At 45.0% G+C, this 23,539-nt stretch overlaps 1 protein-coding gene across 2 annotated transcripts in view; it reads right to left on the bottom strand.

The window, feature by feature from the left end:
• HDAC4 (histone deacetylase 4) overlaps positions 1 to 23,539 on the bottom strand; it is a 406,948-nt gene that overhangs the window by 165,217 nt on the left and 218,192 nt on the right. For both annotated transcript variants that reach the window (XM_074968253.1, XM_074968254.1), the window contains one exon: positions 16,532 to 16,682. In XM_074968253.1, the coding sequence (XP_074824354.1) occupies positions 16,532 to 16,682 (151 nt within the window). The remainder of the gene's footprint in view (positions 1 to 16,531; positions 16,683 to 23,539) is intronic.

The following is a 23,539-nucleotide window of genomic DNA, read 5'->3' on the forward strand; positions in this document are numbered from 1 at the left end:
ATGCTATATAAACATCACTTGCCCTTCCACACAGCATCTAAAACTGTTCTTGTTAACAGCTATTTGACTCAGATGCCTGAGAAATGCTTAGGAGAAACTCCATCTTGGTTAGACTAAAAGCCTCTAGCCCTTCAATTAAAGGCAGAGACAGCTTCACCATCCACAGCTGAGGCCTCCTGGAGGTCCTCCAACAAGACAAGGGAAGACCAGGTGACAGTAGGAGCTGGAGAGTAGGAGCCCAAATACCACCATGATCTCCTAGGTGGGAGGAGGAGGAGTAGTCATCCCTCCCCTCCTAGGTGGGGGGAGGGATAGCTCAGTGGTTTGAGCATTGGCCTGCTAAACCCAGGGTTGTGAGTTCCATCCTTGTGGGGGCCATTTAGGGATCTGGGGCAAAAATTGGGGATTGGTCCTACTTTGAGCAGGGGGTTGGACTAGATGACCTCCTGAGGTCCCTTCCAACCCTGATAGTCTATGATTCTATACGTGTAGAAGTAGTGTGAGAAGGGGGGAACCAGGTTTCAATGAATGCAAAGAAATAAAGGGATAAAAGATAAAGAGACCATGAGTGGTGGTGTATTCATTTTAGATGGACAGGGTATTGTAGAGGGAATGGGAGACAGGAAGTAGGGAGTGGGGATGTAAGAAATAGACTGGTTTATAAAGGCTATGAAGAATAGAAGTTGCAGTAAGAAAAGGTTCTGCAGAGGGTAAAAATGGAACTAGAGCCTGAGTTGGAGCAAGGTTGGCATATGCATGGAGGCAGAAAGAGAATCCAGAGGTGGAATATGGTTTTATTACAAACTGCACATGGGAAACTGACCAGAGGTGCAGGGGAGTAGAGATGGAATGGTGAAGAGGAGAGGCGAGAGCTCTGAAAAGATAGGAAATAAGGACAGGAAAAGCGCAGAGCTGCTGAAGCCGGAGTGAATCCAGTCAGCATCATGGGAGAGATCATACAGATCATTTGCATACATGGTGCAAATAAGGCACACAACCAGATAGAGGGACAGGCTAAAAGGGAATTAACAGGCCAAATCAGCACATTAAGGTACTTAATTATCGCTTAGCCCGGGTACCCCAATGTGGTGCCCACTGGGGCAGCTGTGTGCGCCCGCAGGACACCACGCTGCCGAAATGCTGCCACCGAGCTCGGCTGCCGGAGAACCGCGCGCCGAAATGCCACTGAGAAGCGTTGCCGTTTCTCAGCGGTATTTCGGCGGTGACGCTTCTTTCTGCTGCCGCTTCTTGGCAGCATTTCGGCAGTGAAGTGTCTGGCGCCCGCCACGGTCTTCTGGGAATAGGAATGTGCTACTCCCACAGAAAGGTTGGGACTACTGGCTTAGACTAACTAGGGTTGCCACAACTACAGTGCCACAGTTCAGAGATGGAAGGACTGCAAGCTGTGACAGCAGAAGGGCTAAGTGTGTCAAAGGCAGCTTGTGCTGCGGAAGATTGTGAAGGCCTCTGCAGCAGCAGTGGACTTTGAAATTCCATGCCTGGAAGGCCTGGGTTAGCAGAGGATTATGGGGCCATGTGTGCCTTACTGGGCGTAGTGCTTAGAACCAGTTCAAGGTCCTATTGATAATGGTGGGAAGGTAGGACGACAGGCAAGGTCCAGCTCTCTGCTGCTGATGCTACTGCTTGTTGTATTGTAAGAACTTAGAAGTCACGAAAACTGAACTTGCTCTACTCTGTTTGCTAAACATTCTCCTTTTGTACTGTTGTCGTGAAAGTTATACTTTTGGTCCAAACGCATCATGACAGCATATTTCAAGTCATATACGGCAGTTTTGGTATCCTGAGATGAGAAAGCGGGGAGATGTCATTATTACGTTAACTGAAATCTGCTGGTTTTGTCTTTTACAAAATAGTACACAGTGTATTTGGTCTCATATTCGGGGGTGGAGGGAAGGAGGGATAGACTTTTCTTGTATCTAGTATTTCCTCCTTATTTCTAGCTCAGGATTTCTAGCTCAGCACTGTAGCTTAATTATGTTTAGCAAAATGTTAGGATGTAAGAAAAATATTTTAAGTGTTCTAAAAAGTTTAGCTGCACTGATTATACAAACACTATACCAACTTTTAAATAAAAGTATTTAAAAATAAAGAGGAAGACTGTTTCCACGATTACAACATAACATCCCAGGGTTCTAGTCTTTCTTCTGCACTTATCTGAATTTCTTTCAAAAATATTCTTAAGATCCTTTGAGTGTTTTGTAGCCAGACTGTTTTATTGATTTTTTTTTAAAAAATTTTTAAATAAAAATAAAATAATACACATTTTACAGAGCAGATAGAACAAAGCATATATATCATCAACAGTTGATCTGAGCTAACAACAATGGGGAGCGAAGATGAAATATTTAGTTTCCACATGGTAAAAAATGATTGTCATTATTTAGGATTTATTCTAAAAAGCCAACTAAATAAGAAAAGGGGAAGTATCATCTCAGATGGCAGCCAACTGCACACATCCTTGTGGTTAAGCCACAGGATTGATCGTACATGGAAAATCATCTTCACCCACTCCTCAGCATCACCAAACTACCCAATTTCTTACTGTTAAATTCTGACTCTTTTGCTTCAGTCACACCATCTCATCTAAAATAGCTCTGACCCTACACAAAAGTGTTTTATTGGGGCATTTACCAAACCTACAGCCTCCTTCACAGGCAGGAACGTCTGTGAGGGGAGGGCTCCTGCCTCATACTGAGAATGAGGGGCGATCAGCAGGTTATCTCAAGTGCTTATTTACGAATGCACAAAGCCTTGGAAACAAGCAGGGAGAACTGGAGGTCCTGGTGATGTCAGGGAATTATGACGTGATTGGAATAAGAGAGACTTGGTGGGACAACTCACATGACTGGAGTACTGTCATGGATGGTTATAAACTGTTCAGGAAGGACAGGCAGGGCAGAAAGGTGGGGGAATAGCACTGTATGTAAGGGAGCACTATGACTGCTCAGAGCTCCGGTACGAAACTGCAGAAAAACCTGAGTGTCTCTGGATTAAGTTTAGAAGTGTGAGTAACAAGAGTGATGTAGTGGTGGGAGTCTGCTATAGACCACCGGACCAGGGGGATGAGGTGGATGAGGCTTTCTTCTGGCAACTCGCAGAAGCTACTAGATCGCACGCCCTGGTTCTCATGGGTGACTTTATTTTCCTGATATCTGCTGGGAGAGCAATACAGCGGTGCATAGACAATCCAGGAAGTTTTTGGAAAGCGTAGGGGACAATTTCCTGGCGCAAGTACTAGGGGAGCCAACTAGGGGGGGCGCTTTTCTTTACCTGCTGCTCACAAACAGGGAAGAATTAGTGGGGGAAGCAAAAGTGGATGGGAATCTGGGAGGTAGTGACCATGAGATGGTCGAGTTCAGGATCCTGACACAGGGAAGAAAGGTAAGCAGTAGGATACAGACCCTGGACTTCAGGAAAGCAGACTTCAACTCCCTCAGGGAGCGGATGGGTAGGATCCCCTGGGGGACTAACATGAAGGGGAAAGGAGTCCAGGAGAGCTGGCTGTATTTCAAGGAATCCCTGTTGAGGTTACAGGGACAAACCATCCCGATGAGTCGAAAGAACAGTAAATATGGCAGGCGACCAGCTTGGCTTAATGGTGAAATCCTAGCGGATCTTAAACATAAAAAAGAAGCTTACAAGAAGTGGAAGTTTGGACATATGACCAGGGAAGAGTATAAAAATATTGCTCGGGCATGTAGGAATGAAATCAGGAGGGCCAAATCGCACCTGGAGCTGCAGCTAGCAAGAGATGTCAAGAGTAACAAGAAGGGTTTCTTCAGGTATGTTGGCAACAAGAAGAAAGCCAAGGAAAGTGTGGGCCCCTTACTGAATGAGGGAGGCAACCTAGTGACAGACGATGTGGAAAAAGCTAATGTGCTCAATGCTTTTTTTGCCTCTGTCTTCACTAACAAGGACAGCTCCCAGACTGCTGCGCTGGGCATCACAGCATGGAGAGTAGATGGCCAGCCCTCTGTGGAGAAAGAGGTGGTTAGGGACTATTTAGAAAAGCTGGACGTGCACAAGTCCATGGGGCCGGATGAGTTGCATCCGAGAGTGCTAAAGGAATTGGCGGATGTGATTGCAGAGCCATTGGCCATTATCTTTGAAAACTCGTGGCGAACGGGGAAAGTCCCAGATGACTGGAAAAAGGCTAACGTAGTGCCCATCTTTAAAAAAGGGAAGAAGGAGGATCCTGGGAACTACAGGCCAGTCAGCCTCACCTCAGTCCCTGGAAAAATCATGGAGCAGGTCCTCAAGGAATCAATTCTGAAGCACTTACACGAGAGGAAAGTGATCAGGAACAGTCAGCATGGATTCACCAAGGGAAGGTCATGCCTGACTAATCTAATCGCCTTCTATGATGAGATTACTGATTCTGTGGATGAAGGGAAAGCAGTGGATGTATTGTTTCTTGACTTTAGCAAAGCTTTTGACACGGTCTCCCACAGTATTCTTGTCAGCAAGTTAAAGAAGTATGGGCTGGATGAATGTACTATAAGGTGGGTAGAAAGTTGGCTAGATTGTTGGGCTCAACGGGTAGTGATCAATGGCTCCATGTCTAGTTGGCAGCCGGTGTCAAGTGGAGTGCCCCAGGGGTCAGTCCTGGGGCCGGTTTTGTTCAATATCTTCATAAATGATCTGGAGGATGGTGTGGATTGCACTCTCAGCAAATTTGCGGATGATACTAAACTGGGAGGAGTGGTAGATACGCTGGAGGGCAGAGATAGGATACAGAGGGACCTAGACAAATTGGAGGATTGGGCCAAAAGAAATCTGATGAGGTTCAATAAGGATAAGTGCAGGGTCCTGCACTTAGGACGGAAGAACCCAATGCACAGCTACAGACTAGGGACTGAATGGCTAGGCAGCAGTTCTGCGGAAAAGGACCTAGGGGTTACAGTGGACGAGAAGCTGGATATGAGTCAGCAGTGTGCCTTTGTTGCCAAGAAGGCCAATGGCATTTTGGGATGTATAAGTAGGGGCATAGCGAGCAGATCGAGGGACGTGATCGTTCCCCTCTATTCAACATTGGTGAGGCCTCATCTGGAATACTGTGTCCAGTTTTGGGCCCCACACTACAAGAAGGATGTGGATAAATTGGAGAGAGTCCAGCGAAGGTCAACAAAAATGATTAGGGGTCTGGAACACATGACTTATGAGGAGAGGCTGAGGGAACTGGGGATGTTTAGTCTACGGAAGAGAAGAATGAGGGGGGATTTGATAGCTGCTTTCAACTACCTGAGAGGTGGTTCCAGAGAGGATGGTTCTAGACTATTCTCAGTGGTAGAAGAGGACAGGACAAGGAGTAATGGTCTCAAGTTGCAGTGGGGGAGGTTTAGGTTGGATATTAGGAAAAACTTTTTCACTAGGAGGGTGGTGAAACACTGGAATGCGTTACCTAGGGAGGTGGTAGAATCTCCTTCCTTGGAAGTTTTTAAGGTCAGGCTTGACAAAGCCTTGGCTGGGATGATTTGATTGGGGATTGGTCCTGCTTTGAGCAGGAGGTTGGACTAGATGACCTCCTGAGGTCCCTTCCAACCCTGATATTCTATGATTCTATGATTCATTTTGAATGAGGATTAGATTTGCTGCCTACGCTTGTAATGAGGGGGCTTGGGGTGGGGGAAATCAGACTCTAGCAAAAAAGCAGAAAAAACAATCTCCCAGTCCTGGCAGATCCTGAAAGGCATTTTGTTTCTGGAAAAGACCTTTTGGATCCTATTTTATTACAGGTCCACCCCACATATCTTATCTGGCCCCCCATTAGTATCCCCTATCCTCTCACTCTGCCTCTTCCACCTCTCACTTCCTTTCCTTGTCTCACTTTCCTGATGGAAAATCCCTAGAGTAGTTAGAAGACAATTGGAAACTTTCTAAAGGGTTTTCTGAACCATCACATGCAACTTATTTTTCTTTCTTTTTTTTTAAAAGAGTATATTGGTATTGCTATAAAAGAGTTCAAAATTTTTTTTATGTCCTTTGTAATTCCGTCAGAGAAAACAGCATTTCACAGCAACTGGAAGATTCTTCAAATTAGTGTCTAGTTCCGGCCACCAAGAAAGCATACTCCTTTGTTCATTGTTTTTCCAATCAGGTAAGGAGGTGGGAAATGGCAGCCTCGGGAGGGTTGGTAATTGGACCCCTTGCATAGCTTAGTTACTAGTTCAAATCTGTAACAGGCTGTTCTGACAGTTATTTGCAAGCTCGTCAGTACCCTACAAGGAATGATTTGGTGAGTCAGTGAAGCTTCTACTGGACAAACATTCACATTGTGAAAACTACCTCTACAAACAGCACCCTTGTTGGCTGTCTCAGAGAAGTCGCTGACTGAATGGGTACTGAGTACCTCAAGTACCCTTTAAGCATTAGAGGTGGTCTCTCCAGGGCAGGACTGAGACACATTGGGAGGGAGCCTGCATTGCTGCTGCTTGTGGGATCTATGTTCTGGGGTCAGCTGATTTCAACCTTCAATGCTTCTAACTGAGCACCTCTCACATGCTTCAAATCCAAGTGCAAAAGGATCAGAATGAACAACTGAAATGTCTTTGATGGGGGATTTTTGTGGTCCTAAAGCAAAATACAAAGTAATGGACACTTGAAAACAATCCCAACTACACCTACAAAATGAGGGGGTTAACTGAGCTGTTACCACCCAAGAAAGAGACCATGGAGTCACTGTGGATAGTTCTCTGAAACCATCCATTCAGTCTGCGGTGGCAATCAAAAAAGCAAACAGAACGTAGGAACCATTAGTAAAGGGTAGATAAGACAGAAAATATCATAATGCAACTATATAAATCCATGGTACACCCATACCTTAAATACCTTATGCCGTTCTGGTCACCGAGTCTCAAAAAAGATATATCAGAATTGGAAAAAGTACAGAGAAGGGCAACAAAAATTATTAGTGGCATGGAACAGCTTCCATATGAAGAGAGAATAAAAAAATGGGGACTGTTCAGCTTGGAAAAGACAACTACTAAGAGGCGATGTGATGGGGTCTATAAAATCATGAAAAGTGTGGAGAAAGTGAGTATTTTCTCCTTCACATAAGACAAGGAGGAGTCACCCAATGAAATTAATAGGCAGCAGATTTAAAACAAACAAAAGGAAGTACTTCACACAACACTCAGTCAACCTGTGGAATTCACTGCCAGGAGATGTGAAGGCCAAAAGTGTAACTGGTTTCAAAAAAGAATCAGGAGAGAATCAGAAGGAGAACAGGTCCATCAATGGCTATTAGCCAACATGGTCAGAAATGACGCCCCATGCTATGAATCTATGTCCCTAAACATCTGACTGACAGAAACTGGGACTGGACGACAGGGGATGGATCACTGAATTTCCCTGTTCTCTTCATTCTCTCTGAAACATCTTCCACTGGCCACTGTCAGAAGACAGGATACTGGGCTAGATGGATCGTAGATCTGACCCACTATGGCCATTCTTATGTTCTTATCATAGAATCATAGAATATCAGGGTTGGAAGGGACCTCAGGAGGTCATCTAGTCCAACCCCCTGCTCAAGCAGGACCGATCCCCAATTAAATCATCCCAGCCAGGGCTTTGTCAAGCCTGACCTTAAAAATTTCTAAGGAAGGAGATTCCACCACCTCCCTAGGTAACGCATTCCAGTGCTTCACCACCCTCCTAGTGAAAACGTTTTTCCTAATATCCAACCTAAATCTCCCCCACTGCAACTTGAGACCATTACTCCTTCTTCTGTCATCTGCTACCACTGAGAACAGTCTAGAGCCATCCTCTTTGGAACCCCCTTTCAGGTAGTTGAAAGCAGCTATCAAATTCCCCCTCATTCTTCTCTTCCGCAGACTAAACATCCCCAGTTCCCTCAGCCTCTCCTCATAAGTCATGTGTTCCAGTCCCCTAATCATTTTTGTTGCCCTCTGCTGGATGTTTTCCAATTTTTCCACATCCTTCTTGTAGTATGGGGCCCAAAACTGGACACAGTACTCCAGATGAGGCCTCACCAATGTCAAATACAGGGGAACGATCACGTCCCTCGATCTGCTGGCAATGCCCCTACTTATACATCCCAAAATGCCATTGGCCTTCTTGGCAACAATGGCACACTCTTGACTCATATCCAGCTTCTCGTCCACTGTAACCCCTAGGTCCTTTTCTGCAGAACTCCTGCTGAGCCATTCGGTCCCTCGTCTGTAGCAGTGCATGGGATTCTTCCATCCTAAGTGCAGGTCTCTGCACTTGTCCTTGTTGAACCTCATCAGATTTCTTTTGGCCCAATCCTCCAATTTGTCTAGGTCCCTCTGTATCCTATCCCTACCCTCCAGCATATCTACCTCTCCTCCCAGTTTAGTGTCATCTGCAAACTTGCTGAGGGTGCAATCCACACCATCCTCCAGATCATTTATGAAGATATTGAACAAAACCGGCCCCAGCACCGACCCTTGGGGCACTCCACTTGATACCGGCTGCCAACTAGACATGGAGCCATTGATCACTACCCGTTGAGCCCGACAATCTAGCCAGCTTTCTATCCACCTTATAGTACATTCATCCAGCCCATACTTCTTTAACTTGCTGGCAAGAATACTGTGGGAGACAGTGTCCAAAGCTTTGCTAAAGTCAAGAAACAACACGTCCACTGCTTTCCCTTCATCCACAGAGCCAGTTATCTTGTCATAAAAGGCAATTAGATTAGTCAGGCATGACTTTCCCTTGGTGAATCCATGCTGACTGTTCCTGATCACTTTCCTCTCCTCTAAGTGCTTCAGAATTGATTCCTTGAGGACCTGCTCCATGATTTTTCCAGGGACTGAGGTGAGGCTGACTGGCCTGTAGTTCCCAGGATCCTCCTTCTTCCCTTTTTTAAAGATGGGCACTACATTAGCCTTTTTCCAGTCGTCCCGGACTTCCCCCAATCGCCATGAGTTTTCAAAGATAATGGCCAATGGCTCTGCAATCACATCTGCCAACTCCTTTAGCACTCTCAGATGCAACACATCCGGTCCCATGGACTTGTGCACGTCCAGCTTTTCTAAATAGTCCCGAACCATTTCTTTCTCCACAGAGGGCTGGACACCTCCTCCCCATGCTGTGCTGCCCAGTGCAGTGGTCTGGGAGCTGACTATGTGATGAGGAGGTTACTCACCTGTGCAGTAACTGACGTTCGTCGAGATGAGTGTCCCTGTGGGTGCTCCACTGTAGGTGTCAGTGCACCCTGCGCCGTTGTTCAGAGATTTTTACAGCAGTACCCGCATCGGCTGCGCAGAGCCTGCCGCACATACCAGTCTTGTCTCAATAGTGCGTATGCGTGACCGAACTCCCCAGTTCTGAAGTAGAGGGGAGGAGGGTGGGGAGTGGAGCACCCACAGGGACACTCATCTCGAAGAACATCAGTTACTTCACAGGTGAGTAACCTCCCCTTCTTCGTCGAGAGGTGTCTCTGTGGGTGCTCCAGTGTAGGTGCCTGAAAAACAGTCTCTCTCAAGGAGGTAGGGACTTTGGATCTGGAAGGAATGCAGTCGATAGAACAGCTCTGCCCACATGTGTATCGGTGATGGGCCTTTGTGTAAGAGGATAATGTTTTGCAAACATTTTCAGAAGCCCAAATGGCAGCTCTGGAAGCGTGCTTAAAGGGGGACGTTAAGCAGAAAGGCCACTGAGGCCACCATGGATCTGGTGGAGTGAGTCCTGATAAAAGTAGTAGGAGCCACGTTCTGTAGTTGATCAGACAAATGCAACTCGAGATCCAGTTAGAAAGTCTGTGGTTAGAGATAAATGAGCCCTTAGAGCGTTCTGCAATGGTGACGAACAGCTTTTCGGAACGCCTAAAGGTTTTAGTCCTGTCGAAGTAGGAGGACAAAGCTCTGTGCACGTCCAAAGTGTGCATCATAGATTCAAAGGAATTCACATGTGGTTTTGGAAAAGGTAGGAAGATGGATAGGCTCACTGATGTGGAAAGATGAGTGCACCTTTGGTAGAATTTCGGGGAGTAAGCGTAGGGGGACTTTGTCCTTAAAAAATATGGTGTATGGCGGATCTGCCATAAATACTGCAATTTCTCCTGCGCGTCTCACAGAGGCAATTGCTACCAGAAATGCAGTTTTCATTGAGAGATGTACGAGGGAACATGTGGCTAATGATTCATATGATTTTTGCGTTAGGCATGTTAAGACTAAGTGAAGGTCCCAAGGTGGATTAGGCGGTTTGATGTCTGGGTATAGGGTTTGAAGTCCCTTAAGGAATTGCTTAGTAATGGGGTGAGCAGAGATAGTCCTATCGTTGATGGCATCAAGGAACATTGTAATTGGGACCAAGTGGACTTTGATGGGAGAGTCCAGAGAGTTTAATCTCTAACACATAGTTGAGGATTAGTGGGAGAGGCGCGGAAAAAAGGAGCAGTTTCTGTGACAGCCTACCAGTGTGTAAATCTTGTCTGGTTATGAAGGCAAGTGGTGCATGTAGAATTTGTTGTGCTATAGAGTACATTTCGAACCTGCTCCGAGCAAGTTTGCTCAGCATGAGAGAACCATGAAGGAGCCAAACCTTGAGGTGTAACATGGTTAAAGTGGGGTGGAGTAGTAGACCGTGTTGTTGGGACAAGAGATTCAGGCAGAGGGGTAGTGGGATAGGTGAGGAAAGCGACATCTTGGTAAGAAAAGGGTACCATGACTATCTGGGCCGTATCATTATGACCCTGGCTTGGTCTGTTCGTATTTTTATCAGTAATTTGTGCATGAGCGGTATCAGGGAAATGCATACATTAGGTCGGTATTCCATGGGAACATGAACACATCCCCCGAGGAGTGTTTGCCTAGTCCTGCTCTGGAACAAAATCTTGGGCATTTCTTGTTTGCTGCAGTTGTGAAAAGATCTGTGGTTGGGTATCCCCATGTGTGGAATATGTCTAGTACTATATCCTCGTTTAGTTCCCATTCGTGGTCTATGGGAAATTTTCTGCTGAGGTCGTCGCACTGTATTGAAAGAGCCAGGGAAATATGCAGCTGATATTCAGACATTGTGTCTGAGACACCAGTTCCATCGTTTCTGTACAAAGGGAGTAGGATCACGCCCCCCCTTGCCTGTTTACATAGAATATGCAGGCAATGTTGTCGGTCATTATCCTGACATGTTGGTTTTGTATGAAGGAGAGAAATTGGAGGCAGGCATTGCGTATCTCTCAGAGTTCTAAATGTTGATGTGAAGGGACATCTCGGCAGGAGACGAAAGCCCTTGGGCAGTGTATTGGGACATGTGTACTCCCTATCCCGTAAGTGATGTGTCTGTAGTTATGACAACCGACGGGACATCCTGTAGAAAGGGGACCTCAGAGCAAAGATTGTGAGGCAATAAGGGAGTCCTTGACTCTGGTGGGTATGTATAAAAGTTTGTTCAGACCACGGATATTTGGTCTGTAGACAGTGGACATCCAGCTTTGGAAACACCTCATGAAGAGGTGAGCATTCCTGACTACAAAAGTGGAAGAGGCCACGTGGCCTCAGAGTTGTAGGCAAGCTGGTGCAGCCACTTGTGGACTATTGCACAGCTTGGGAATAAAAAGGTTGATGGTGTTAAACAGGTGGAGCGGGAGAGATGCTATTCTTTTGCTTGAGTCAACAGTTGCTCCTATGAACTCCAGTTGTTGGGTGGGAGCAAGTGTAGATTTTCTTTGTTCATTTGACCAAGAGCATGAAAACACTGGACTGTCCGTTGTGTGGACTGAATGGCTTCTTGGTAGGTCCTGGCTTTGAAAAGGCAGTTGTTGAGGTAAGTAAAAATTATGATTCCCTGCCTTCTTAGATGAGCTGTTATGACTGTGAGAAGTTTGGAAAAGACACGAGGCGCAGTCGAGAGGCCAAAAGGTAGGATCCTGTGCTGGTAGAGTTGTGAGCCTAGAACGAAGCGAATAAAATGTCCGGGCAGGATGTATGGTCACAGAAACATAAGCATCCTGCAGGTCGAGGACTGAAAACCAATCTCCCTGTTCCAGTGCTGGAATTATGGTTACGAGAGTAATTTAAAAAAAAATTATTTAACAAATTTATTGGAAGCATCTGAGGTCGAGAATGGGTCGCCATCCCCTGTTTTCTTTTGTGTTAAAAAGTAATGGGAGAACTGCCCTTTTCCTCTGTGTTGATCAGGCACTGGTTCTACTGCTCCTAATTGGAGGTGGTGATGCACCTCTTAGTGGAGAAGCTGTTTGTGAGAGGGGTCCCTGAAAAGGGACGGGGGGGGGTGAAAAGGGACGGGGGCAAAGATAGGAAGGGAATGGGCACTGAAGTAGGGATGAAGTTTTCTATACCCTCGATCACATCTTCAGATTTGCTTACTAGTGGGAGGGGGTTGACATGGAGCCGATGAATTGGTAAGGCGACATTGATATTTTGGTCACTGACGTTGTTTATATGGTCAATGACTTTGTTGAGTATATGTTGGGTAGCATGGATGTTGATAAGGTTGGTATCTATATTGTCTCCTCCTATTTGCAGGGGTTTGGATACCGTGAGACTGTAATGTCGCTCTCAAGTCATTCATGGAGTGAAGCACATCATTGGTGTTACTGGCAAATAATTTTTCACCATCAAAGGGGAGATCTTCTATGGTATTCTGAACCTCAGGAGGAAAAGACGATGATGAAAGCCATGAAGCTCGACGCATCACGACTGCTGTAAAAGCAGACCTCGCAGCTGTATTAGCAACATCAAGCCCAGCTTGTAGTGCGGTCCGGGAGACGATTTGTCCCTCAGAGACTATGGCTTTAAACTGATGTTGGGGGTTTTTTTTTGCCCTCTGGAATGTCATCAATAAAGTCCATGAGTTTCTCATAATTTTTGTGGTCATATTTTGCCAGAACGGCTGCATAATTAGATATCCAGAATTGTAATGTGAACGAAGCATACACTTTACGACCAAGCAGGTCCAGCCTTTTACTGTCTTTATCAGTTGGGGTAGACCTGGGAAACTGGTGTTTGTTCTTTTGGTTAGCTGCCTCTACTACCAATGTGTTTGTCGGTGGGTGAGTAAAAAGGAACTCAGACCCTTTGGAAGGAATAAAATATTTCCGGAAAGCTTGCTTACAGGTAGGTGTGCTAGGAGCCGGTGTCTGCCGTATGGTTTTGGCTGGATTCATAATGGCTGAATTTATAGGTAAGGTAATCTTGGATGTGGAGGAAGGTTGTAGGATGTCAGTCAACTCATGTTGGTTTTCAGAAACTTCCTCCAGGTTAATCCTCAACTCGTTGGCGGCTCTTTTGAAGAGGTCTTGAAGTTTTAAGATATCATCCAACAGCATTGGTGGGGGAGGTAGTATAGAATCATAGAATATCAGGGTTGGAAGGGACCCCAGAGGGCCATCCAGTCCAACCCCCTGCTCGAAGCAGGACCAATTCCCAGTTAAATCATCCCAGCCAGGGCTTTGTCAAGCCTGACCTTAAAAACCTCTAAGGAAGGAGATTCTACCACCTCCCTAGGTAACGCATTCCAGTGTTTCACCACCCTCTTAGTGAAAAAGTTTTTCCTAATATCCAATCTAAACCTCCCCCATTGCAGCTTGAGACCATTACTCCTCGTTCTGTCATCTGCTACCATTGAGAACAGTCTAGAGCCATCCTCTTTGGAACCCCCTTTCAGGTAGTTGAAAGCAGCTATCAAATCCCCCCTCATTCTTCTCTTCTGCAGACTAAACAATCCCAGCTCCCTCAGCCTCTCTTCATAAGTCATGTGCTCTAGACCCCTAATCATTTTTGTTGCCCTTCGCTGGACTCTCTCCAATTTATCCACATCCTTCTTGTAGTGTGGGGCCCAAAACTGGACACAGTACTCCAGATGAGGTCTCACCAGTGTCGAATAGAGGGGAACAATCACGTCCCTCGATCTGCTCGCTATGCCCCTACTTATACATCCCAAAATGCCATTGGCCTTCTTGGCAACAAGGGCACACTGTTGACTCATATCCAGCTTCTCGTCCACTGTCACCCCTAGGTCCTTTTCCGCAGAACTGCTGCCTAGCCATTCCGTCCCTAGTCTGTAGCGGTGCATTGGGTTCTTCCGTCCTAAGTGCAGGACCCTGCACTTATCCTTGTTGAACCTCATCAGATTTCTTTTGGCCCAATCCTCCAATTTGTCTAGGTCCTTCTGTATCCTATCCCTCCCCTCCAGCGTATCTACCACTCCTCCCAGTTTAGTATCATCCGCAAATTTGCTGAGAGTGCAATCCACACCATCCTCCAGATCATTTATGAAGATATTGAACAAAACCGGCCCCAGGACCGACCCCTGGGGCACTCCACTTGACACCGGCTGCCAACTAGACATGGAGCATTGATCACTACCCGTTGAGCCCGACAATCTAGCCAGCTTTCTACCCACCTTATAGTGCATTCATCCAGCCCATACTTCCTTAACTTGCTGACAAGAATACTGTGGGAGACCGTGTCAAAAGCTTTGCTAAAGTCAAGAAACAATACATCCACTGCTTTCCCTTCATCCACAGAACCAGTAATCTCATCATAAAAGGCGATTAGATTAGTCAGGCATGACCTTCCCTTGGTGAATCCATGCTGACTGTTCCTGATCACTTTCCTCTCATGTAAGTGCTTCAGGATTGATTCTTTGAGGACCTGCTCCATGATTTTTCCATGTATAGCCTCATCCTGTGTGGATAGGGGCTCCACAAGGGTTGGGGAAGCATGTGTAGCGTGTTCATCCAAGTATGGAGTAACAGCTTGTTGTTGTGTCTCATTCGTAGCCATATGCACTGGTCGTGGCGAGTGGCATTGCTCCTATTTTTGGCATCTTGGCGATCATAGTGGAATCACTTATATGGTGCCCATGGACCCCAGTATTGCCACTGACCAGGGAAAGGCATAGGTCATACCATCCACAGGTTTGTATACCAGGGAGGGAGGTCTTTGATGAGCGAAGACCTAGATTTTCTGTGACCAGTGCTGATTTGGGTCTGAGACTGGGAGAACTGGTATGGTGAAAAGTCTCCCTGCACTATGGTTTCCTCATCAGTAGAAAAGTGAGATAAAGCTAGAGACAGGTGTCCGGACAGCATGCGAATGTCCAGAGAAAAACAGGTGTCAAGTAGAGGTGACTATAGGTTAGGTGACACCTGTAGGTCCGGTGAATGAATGAACTGCAGTGCCAGAGAGTCTGTGTGAGATAAACCCTCCGCTAGGAGTGCCTGCAGCACTGGAGGGTTGTTTGGCACCGACATTCTCTGCACCGTAGCGCTCAATGCATGCACTGAGGTCGGTGGTACTGAGGAGGTAAGCGCAGCCCGCGTCTGTTCCGGCAAGTTAATCTGTGCTGGCACCGTGTCCACTGCGGTGCCAGATGGTGCCATGAGAGAGGCAGGCAACTGGAAGCCTCGGCACTGGGAACTTGCACTGTCACCGCAGCCACAGGCGGGATTAGCGCGATGCTGGGGGAACTGATGCATCAAAGGTGCTGAGCCCAGGGAAGGTCTGCATAGAAGAAATAGACATGCTCAGCGATCTTTTTGCTTATGTTTCCCTTCTGGGTGAGGGAGGCAGCCGTTTTCTTGTTTCGTCCTTTTTGGAGGCGGGAGGGCTGCGGTTAACTGGGGAGCCCATACCTGGGTGAGAAGCAGGTCCGAGTGACTTCTGCCCAAGAATCATTTTCAGGCAGAGTTCTCTGTCTTTACATACCCGGGATTTTAATTTGGAACAATGGGCACATTTTTGAGGAATGTGGGACTCCCCCAGGCATTTTATACACTGAGAGTGACCATCCGAGATAGGGATGACATCCCTGCACGTAGTGCACCGCTTAAATCCTGGGGAGCCAGGCATATTAGCGTTGGCTGGAGGGACAAGCGGGAACAATTTTTTTTTTTTTTAAAGGGATGAACTTATCTAGTAACTAGAGTGCTAAACTAAGGGGAAAAAAGACTGCAGAATGGGTAAGAGAAAAAGTTTTAAAGAGTCTGCTGTAGGTCTGACTTCGGCCGGGGACAGTAGAGAAGGAACAGAGGAGTTCGGCTGTGCATGTGCACTTTTAAGACAAGACTGGTATGTGAGGCAGGCTCCACGCATGTGCAGCTGATACGGGTACAACAGTAAAAAGCTCTGAACAACGGCGCAGGGGCGCACCGACACCTACAGTGGAGCACCCACAGGGACACCTCTCGAAGAAGAACATAATTTTACTGCATCTTGTTGCACACTTTTCCTTGGGTACTATCACATACGCAAGAGCAAACTATGCTTTGTAAGGTATAAAGAAATACTTTCAGAATTTAGATACTTTATTTTATGTATATAAAAACAAAACTGAGGGCTCGGATACAGTTTCATCTTTTCTTTATTCTCAATCCCGTCTCACAGTTAACATGAGAATTTCATGCAACAAGTCTCTGTATGCAGAGAGCCACAGATGTTTCATGAGCTTTGTAAACTGTCTTCGTACAATCACAGTGTAAGACAGAGTGCCATGGGCACGAGTCTATTCACCTACTGTCAACTCCATCACTGAAATAAACTACCTTGCTGCTACTTACTTTCTTTTCCTTTCTCTTTGTTTTTTAGCTGTTGTAGTTTCTGTTCTCTATGCTGCTTCTCCAGCTCTTGTTCCTGTCGATGTTGCTCCAACTTTCTCTGGTGCTCCAAGAGCTCCTGCTGATGTTTCATTGCTAGCATTTCCTGTTGCTGCTGTTGAGAAGCGAAAGGAAAAAAGAAGTGAGTGCACGCAGTCTGACCACCCAAAGCCTCCATATCACAATGCGCCAAACAGGAACTGTTATACCTTGACGCTAATGTGTTTTAATACATTTAACAAAACAATGAAAGAACATTTCTCCTTGTGCAAATGGTTCCTGCATTAGGATGGGCAGGTCACTCCACTCATCCTCATTCCAAATTTAAAAGAGAGTACATGCTAAATTATGGCTAGCCTCTTCGGGGGCGTGGTACAAGATGACTCTGGCTTAACTTTTGTGGCCCTGTGCAGGAGCTGGTTACAATCAGAGCCCCTGTACTTAGTGAGCAATGGACCAATTGGTTAAATAGCATTAGCTTCTCCAAAAGGGGTGGGGCTATGCTCGTCAACCCACAGTCGGTTCCACATGGAAGGAAGGACAATGATCAGAGCCACCAGAGTTCCAGAAAGGCATTTTGTCTAAGCTCGTTTCAATGGCTCCTGTATCGCCCAATAGTGTAGCATGCATCTGCACCACCATCCACACAAGCCTGTGGCAGAAGAGCCCTAAAACAACTGTGCTCACCGACTGGTCAATTTCAGGCACTTCAGCAGGTTCTCACTTGCGTCAGGTTGTCATGATCATTTTTAAATTATTCTCTTTGGAATCATGCCCTAAGGAAGTTTTGGAATAGCCTTCCAAGGGAAGCAGTGGGGGCAAAAGATCTATCTGGCTTTAAGATTAAACTCGATAAGTTTATGGAGGAGATGGTATGATGGGATAACATGATTTTGGTAATCAATTGATCTTTAAATATTCATGGTAAATAGGTGGCCTGTGATGGGATATTAGATGGGGTGGAATCTGAGTTACCCAGGAAAGAATTTTCTGTAGGATCTGGCTGGTGAATCTTGCCCATATGCTCAGAGTTTAACTGATCGCCATCTTGGGGTCGGGAAGGAATTTTCCTCCAGGGCAGATTGGAAGAGGCCATGGAGGTTTTTCACCTTCCTCTGTAGCATGGGGCACGGGTCACTTGCTGGAGGATTCTCTGCTCCTTGAAGTCTTTAAACCACGATTTGAGGACTTCAATAGCTCAGACATAGGTGAGGTTTTTCGCAGGAGTGGGTGGGTGAGATTCTGTGGCCTGCGTTGTGCAGGAGGTCAGACTAGATGATCATAATGGTCCCTTCTGACCTTAGTATCTATGAATCTATGATACATGAATAAACATTTCTTAACTGAGGCCCTACGTACGTTTAGGTAATTCAAACCAACAAACCACTACTGGTACAAAGTTTAGTTACATCGGTGCATACCGAAGTAAGATACATTGATGAAAACCCAGTTTTGTGCTGATGCAGCATATCTACATTACAGGCTTGCACTAGTGTAACCAACATCAATGTAATTGCACTGGTGAAAAAATTGCCTAGTTTAGACTGGGCCTGAGTACTGTCTAGCTATTGTGCATTTTTAACTAACACATTTGCATTTGTAAGTATTCTTGATCAATTGAAATGGTTTATAAGAAAATTATTACAACCAAAAATAGCATGACTATATTAAGAAAATGTTACTGAGGTTACAAAATGAGACCCTCACAAATTAGTAAAGTGCTAGAATAAAAGTTGTCTGAGCCTAATGAATTTGAACTCATCTTTGCCACACCCCTCAGAGGTAGGTAGAGTTTTCACAGAAGAACTGAGATACAGGGAGATGAAGGCCAAAATCTGCAAAAATCTCCAATAATTTTGGGTACCTATCTTGAGACACCAAGACCTGATTTTTCAGAGTATTTAATGATTTTAAATAGCACTTCACATGTTCAAAGTACTGTACAGATATTACGTAATTAATCCTCACAACTCCCCTGTGAAGAAGTTAAGTACTGTTGCCCCTTTGGCTCAAGTGGTTAGCCAATATCCAGGGCCTTCGAGGCTGTTTTAATGAGGAGAGAGATGAGATGAGTCAGGTGTATTTTTCGGTGCACTCCTGTTTAGTTACAAAGACTGTACACTGTTTTCCCTGCACAGTAGAAAAAAACAAGAGCAAGCAGTTTCTTACTCTCGGTTTCCAAGTTTGCCCTTCCAGTCAGGTCTATGCCCAAGGAGCTCTGTCTCTCTGCTCACAACTGCTTCTCATGCCTTCTGCTGACCGGCTCCTCTAACACACACACAATTTGCCAAACAGTCCCCTAGTCCCTGCATTTGCACCAGTTCCAGAGAAATGTTCAGAGCGCACAGTTTAGCCCTGTCCAGGTTTTGCCATGCAGCCCAGTGAGCTGGGCAGCAGCCTGAGCCCGGAAGTCTATACAGCACTGAAAGCCCTGCAGCCCAAGTCAGAGCTGGATGGTACTGGCCAGCTGCGGAGGCTTTTTAGCCTTGTAGACATATCCAATAGCAAAGCCAGCATTAGCACTGAGGGCCTCCTGAATCCCAGCATTCCATACCACACAGCCTTTACTCCCAGAGGGTCTGACATCCACAGCACCCACTGATTTCATTTATCACTGTGAGTGCTTAACATTTCTGAAAATCAGGTTTTTAAATTTGGACATCTAGAAGATGAGGAACACACAGTTAGTGACCATGTATGAAAGTTTTGATTGAAGTGATTTGCCCAGCATCACATACAAAGTCCCAGCCCAGTGCACCATCCCCTAGGCCAAAAGATATTTTCATGGGACATGGGGAGGTCAGCAGTAGGATGAGAATCCATTTAATCTCCTAGTGCACTAGGGTGGGTGAATGCACAGTGTTAACATAATGTTCAGTGTTGTAATGGCAAGCCAGGAGCCAGCTGCACTGAGCAAAAAAACAGATGAGAAATGACAATTTTTAGTAGTAAATAACTTGGCCACATGAGAATGGTTTTCTATGGGGCCACAAAAAGGCACCTTCCTCATAACAGGACTAGTCACCTGCCAAATTTCAAGTTCCCACCACAAATCTCGGAAATATTAGAGCTCTTTAAAAAAGAAGCTCCACCTAAATATATGGATTATCATCACTCCTACAATGCTTCCAGATTTCATTTGCATCCTGTGTGTTAAGACAGAGTGTTCCACGTAGTTCAATTACATATATTACTACGCCGCAGATTACTCAGAGTACAGGAACATGTTTGCTCACTGGCTTGAGTTACCATAATCACATTACTCCCGCCTTGCATTCTTTACCTTGGCAGCTTATAAACTAGCAGATTGATTTTAAGTTGGCACTGCTGACTTTTAAAACCCTTAGTAGACCCTGGCGATAGTTGAGACTTCTTCCTTCAGCCTTGACTTAATGGGTATCTGTGCTCAGATACCACCCACTATCAAAACTTCCCACCACCCTGTCTTAACTGGGAGGGGACTGGGCCAGAGCTGTGGTAGCTACTAAGGTATGGATTTCTAACTTGCCTCCCCCTCAAGAAAAAGAATCTCACTCCATCTCTCTCCAGTTTTAGAAAGTATCACACACCTTTTTAAAATCCAAAGATGTTTTGCTTATTTATAAAATATGTTTTTGCTACTGTGGCCCTGTATTGATTGCTTTTTTCCTCCCTTTTTTATGCTGTGTTTTTATTTGTTAAACTTTTTGATAGCTGTCTTTTGTTTTGTTTTTTAAGTGGTGCCATTAAGATTTTTAGCACAGTGCGCTTCTGTAGGGGGCACATTATAAACAAAGTTATTATAAAATTCTATACAAGCATGTGGAAAGAAAGGAGTAATGCCTGTATATGCTGCAATCTAACTGGCTAACTATTCAGAGTTTTAAACATTCCTCTATCATTTTGTGCTAAAATTTTAAGCATATTAACTACTATATAATGCAGAACTACTTACAATTACATTAATTGCAAATACTGTGGTCTATTCATAATGTTCTAGTTCAACCTACTTAAACAACTGAGAGCAATTCAAGATTTAACCACATAGAAAAATAAAACCTCCAGAAGTAGAATTTTTTGTTTTTTAATTAAGTAGCAGCCTCCACTAACACTTCTCTGTTGGAAGAAAAAAATATCATTACAGACTTAAAACAAGTCCACCACATGGTGGCTATTATAACCTAGAAAGTATGCAAATGAAAAATAATTTTTGCATGATGTTTAAAAAGGTTTGGGGTTTTTTTAAAATGAAATCAGGAGCCTTTTTTCTCCATCTGCAGTCTGCTGGGCTTAGCATGTTACGCTTCCTGGAATGGCTTAAATACACAGATGTTTTAGAAGGAATTGTTTTTTCATTAACATCTGTAGTGAAATGTAAAAGAAGAAGAAAAGAAGTGAGGACAGATTTGTACCGGATTTCTTCTAAAAATTTAATTAAAGATGCATTGTTTCTGCTGGAGTTCCAATCCACTCTTTAACAAGTATACTCGCTGTAGATTATGAATCTTTTCAGAAAAAAGAAATGAAAAAAAGCCTGCCCTATTGAAGAGAAGAGACAGCATTCTAGATCATGTTGTTAGGACAAAGTGAAATGAGGTCTCCTGTAGACTCTGGCAATAATGACAAACGCAGAACCCACTTTTCTGCTGTGCCTATATTGGGATTTTTCCTACATTGCAAATAGAGACTTCCTTCTTTTTCCTACTGTTTGTGTGATAGCACATAAAGCAGGGATATGTTGCCCATAGTTACTACTCATAAGTGTCTTTTGAAATACAATTCTATATAAGCAAAGAAAGGTTTAGATGGGTTTGTTAAGGCTTATTAGTTATCCTAGTAAGAACCCTCTCTCATACCTTTATAAAACAGTAGGAGACACTATCACCGAACTCTGTTACAGGCAAGTCTACCAATTGCAATTCTGCAATGCTCATATGTTAATTGCACAGTTCTTTTAAAAGTATGTTTTTTTCTTGCAACACAAGAAAAATTAAATATTTAAAACAAAATAAAATTATATGGCATGGGCAAGCCCCTGCCTTAGGACTAATTCCAGAACATATCGTAATTTGAAGAGTGTACTGTGAAAAATATGGATACTGTATTAGTAAGAGTGCAGCAGGGAACATCTGAATAAGGGGCTCTTGCCAAAATAAATATTTGTAAATATTTATAACTATAGGGATTCCTGCATATGCTTAATATCACTGCTTCTACTATTCACGAAAAACGAACAAATGCTTAACTGTACCTGTAGCTAAAGCGTCTGAGGCTCCAATGGCATATATTAATGCTAATAAATGTATTCAGGAAAATGTAGTGGATTTAATGGCATTTATCATTTTACAGCTAAATGTGAAGACAACGGTACAATAAGTATCAACCACATTTACTAAAATGACTTTTTTTCCATTCTCTTCAATCAAATCAGGTTTATTTAGAAAACAGAGAGAAGCAAACCACAGCATTTTAAATAAATACATTCTAAACTTATTTTCTTTTCAACTGTACCAAGTAAAGCAGCTAAAATAGAATCCCTCAGTCATTACAATAAAAATGGAAACAGAGATACTGCTAATTAAAGCTCTCATTGATATTATTCCCAAAGAAATACAATATAGTCATGGAGACCAAGTGTCACTAAAACTCAATTTACCACAACAAATGCCACTACATTTCCTAATAAGATGGGACCAGCCACAGACACAAACAGGCCATTCGTCATGGTAGGGATTAGGCATGTCCATCGGAGATCCCTTGGAGTTCGAAGAAGATTGCCTTCCATGAAATCCGGGATACACAGTTCTTGTCACAATTGGTGCAGACATTTGCCAGTGGAATGGGTGGATCTGGATTGTTGAGTCGGGCTGCAGCACTCTCTTTCCTCTTTTCCCGTTGTCTCTGTTGGATCTCAAAATACTGGGATCTTTGCCACAAAGTCCTTTTCCATTTAAGTCATTCAAGGGCTTGGGTTTCCCATGAGTTTAATTGCACTTCTTCATATTGGCTTTGAGGATTACTTAGAAGCGCCTTTTTTCCCCTCCCCTTGTCCATTGGCCATGGCTCAGTTATGAGAACATGATCTGCTTTGAGAGTCAATTTTCAGGCATTCGAAGAACATGATTAGCCCCATGGAGTTGGTGGTGCTTGAGGTTTTGGCTTGGGACAGAAAAGACAGTTACCTTTTCCATAACTGGTATTCTTCGAGATGTGTTGCTCATGTCTATTCCACAATAGGTGTGCGTGCTCGCCACGTGCACCGGTGTCAGAAGTTTTTCCCCCTAGCAGTACCTGTAGGGGAGTGCCCCTAGCGATCCCTGGAGTGGCGCCTCCATGGCGCAGTACAAGGGGCGCTGCGCGCTCTCCCCACCCTCAGTTCCTTCTTGCCAGACTACTCCGACAGAGGGGAAGGAGGGCAGGATGTGGAATAGATATAAGCAACACATCTCGAAGAACACCAGTTACGGAAAAGGTAACTGTCTTTTCTTCTTCGAGTGATTGCTCATGTGTATTCCACAATAGGTGATTCCAAGCTATATCCGTTGGAGGTGGGTAGGAGTTCACAAACTCTCGGGATGGAGTACGTTCCTGCCAAACCCGGCATCCTCCCTGGTCTGGGAGATGATCACATAATGCGAGGTGAACGTGTGAACTGAAGACCACGTGGCAGCCCTACAAACGTCCTGAATGGGGACATGGGCCAAAAAGGCAGCCGACAAGGCCTGTGCCCTAGTCGAGTGTGCCCTCACAATTGATGGCGGAGGGATTCCCACCAGGTCATAACAGGTACAGATACACGAGGTGATCCGGTTGGAGAGCCGCTGAGTGGAGATCAGCCAACCCTTCATGTGGTTGGCCGAGGCGATGAACAGCTGCAAGGCCTTCCTGAACGGCTTAGTCCGCTCCAGGTAAAAAGCCAGAGCCCGTCTCACATCCAACGTGTGGAGGCGGCGCTCCTCACTGGACGTATGGGGCTTGGGGCAGAGGACCGGC

The sequence above is a fragment of the Natator depressus genome, chromosome 11 (assembly GCF_965152275.1).
Source record: "Natator depressus isolate rNatDep1 chromosome 11, rNatDep2.hap1, whole genome shotgun sequence".
Classification (NCBI taxonomy): Eukaryota; Metazoa; Chordata; order Testudines; family Cheloniidae; genus Natator; species Natator depressus.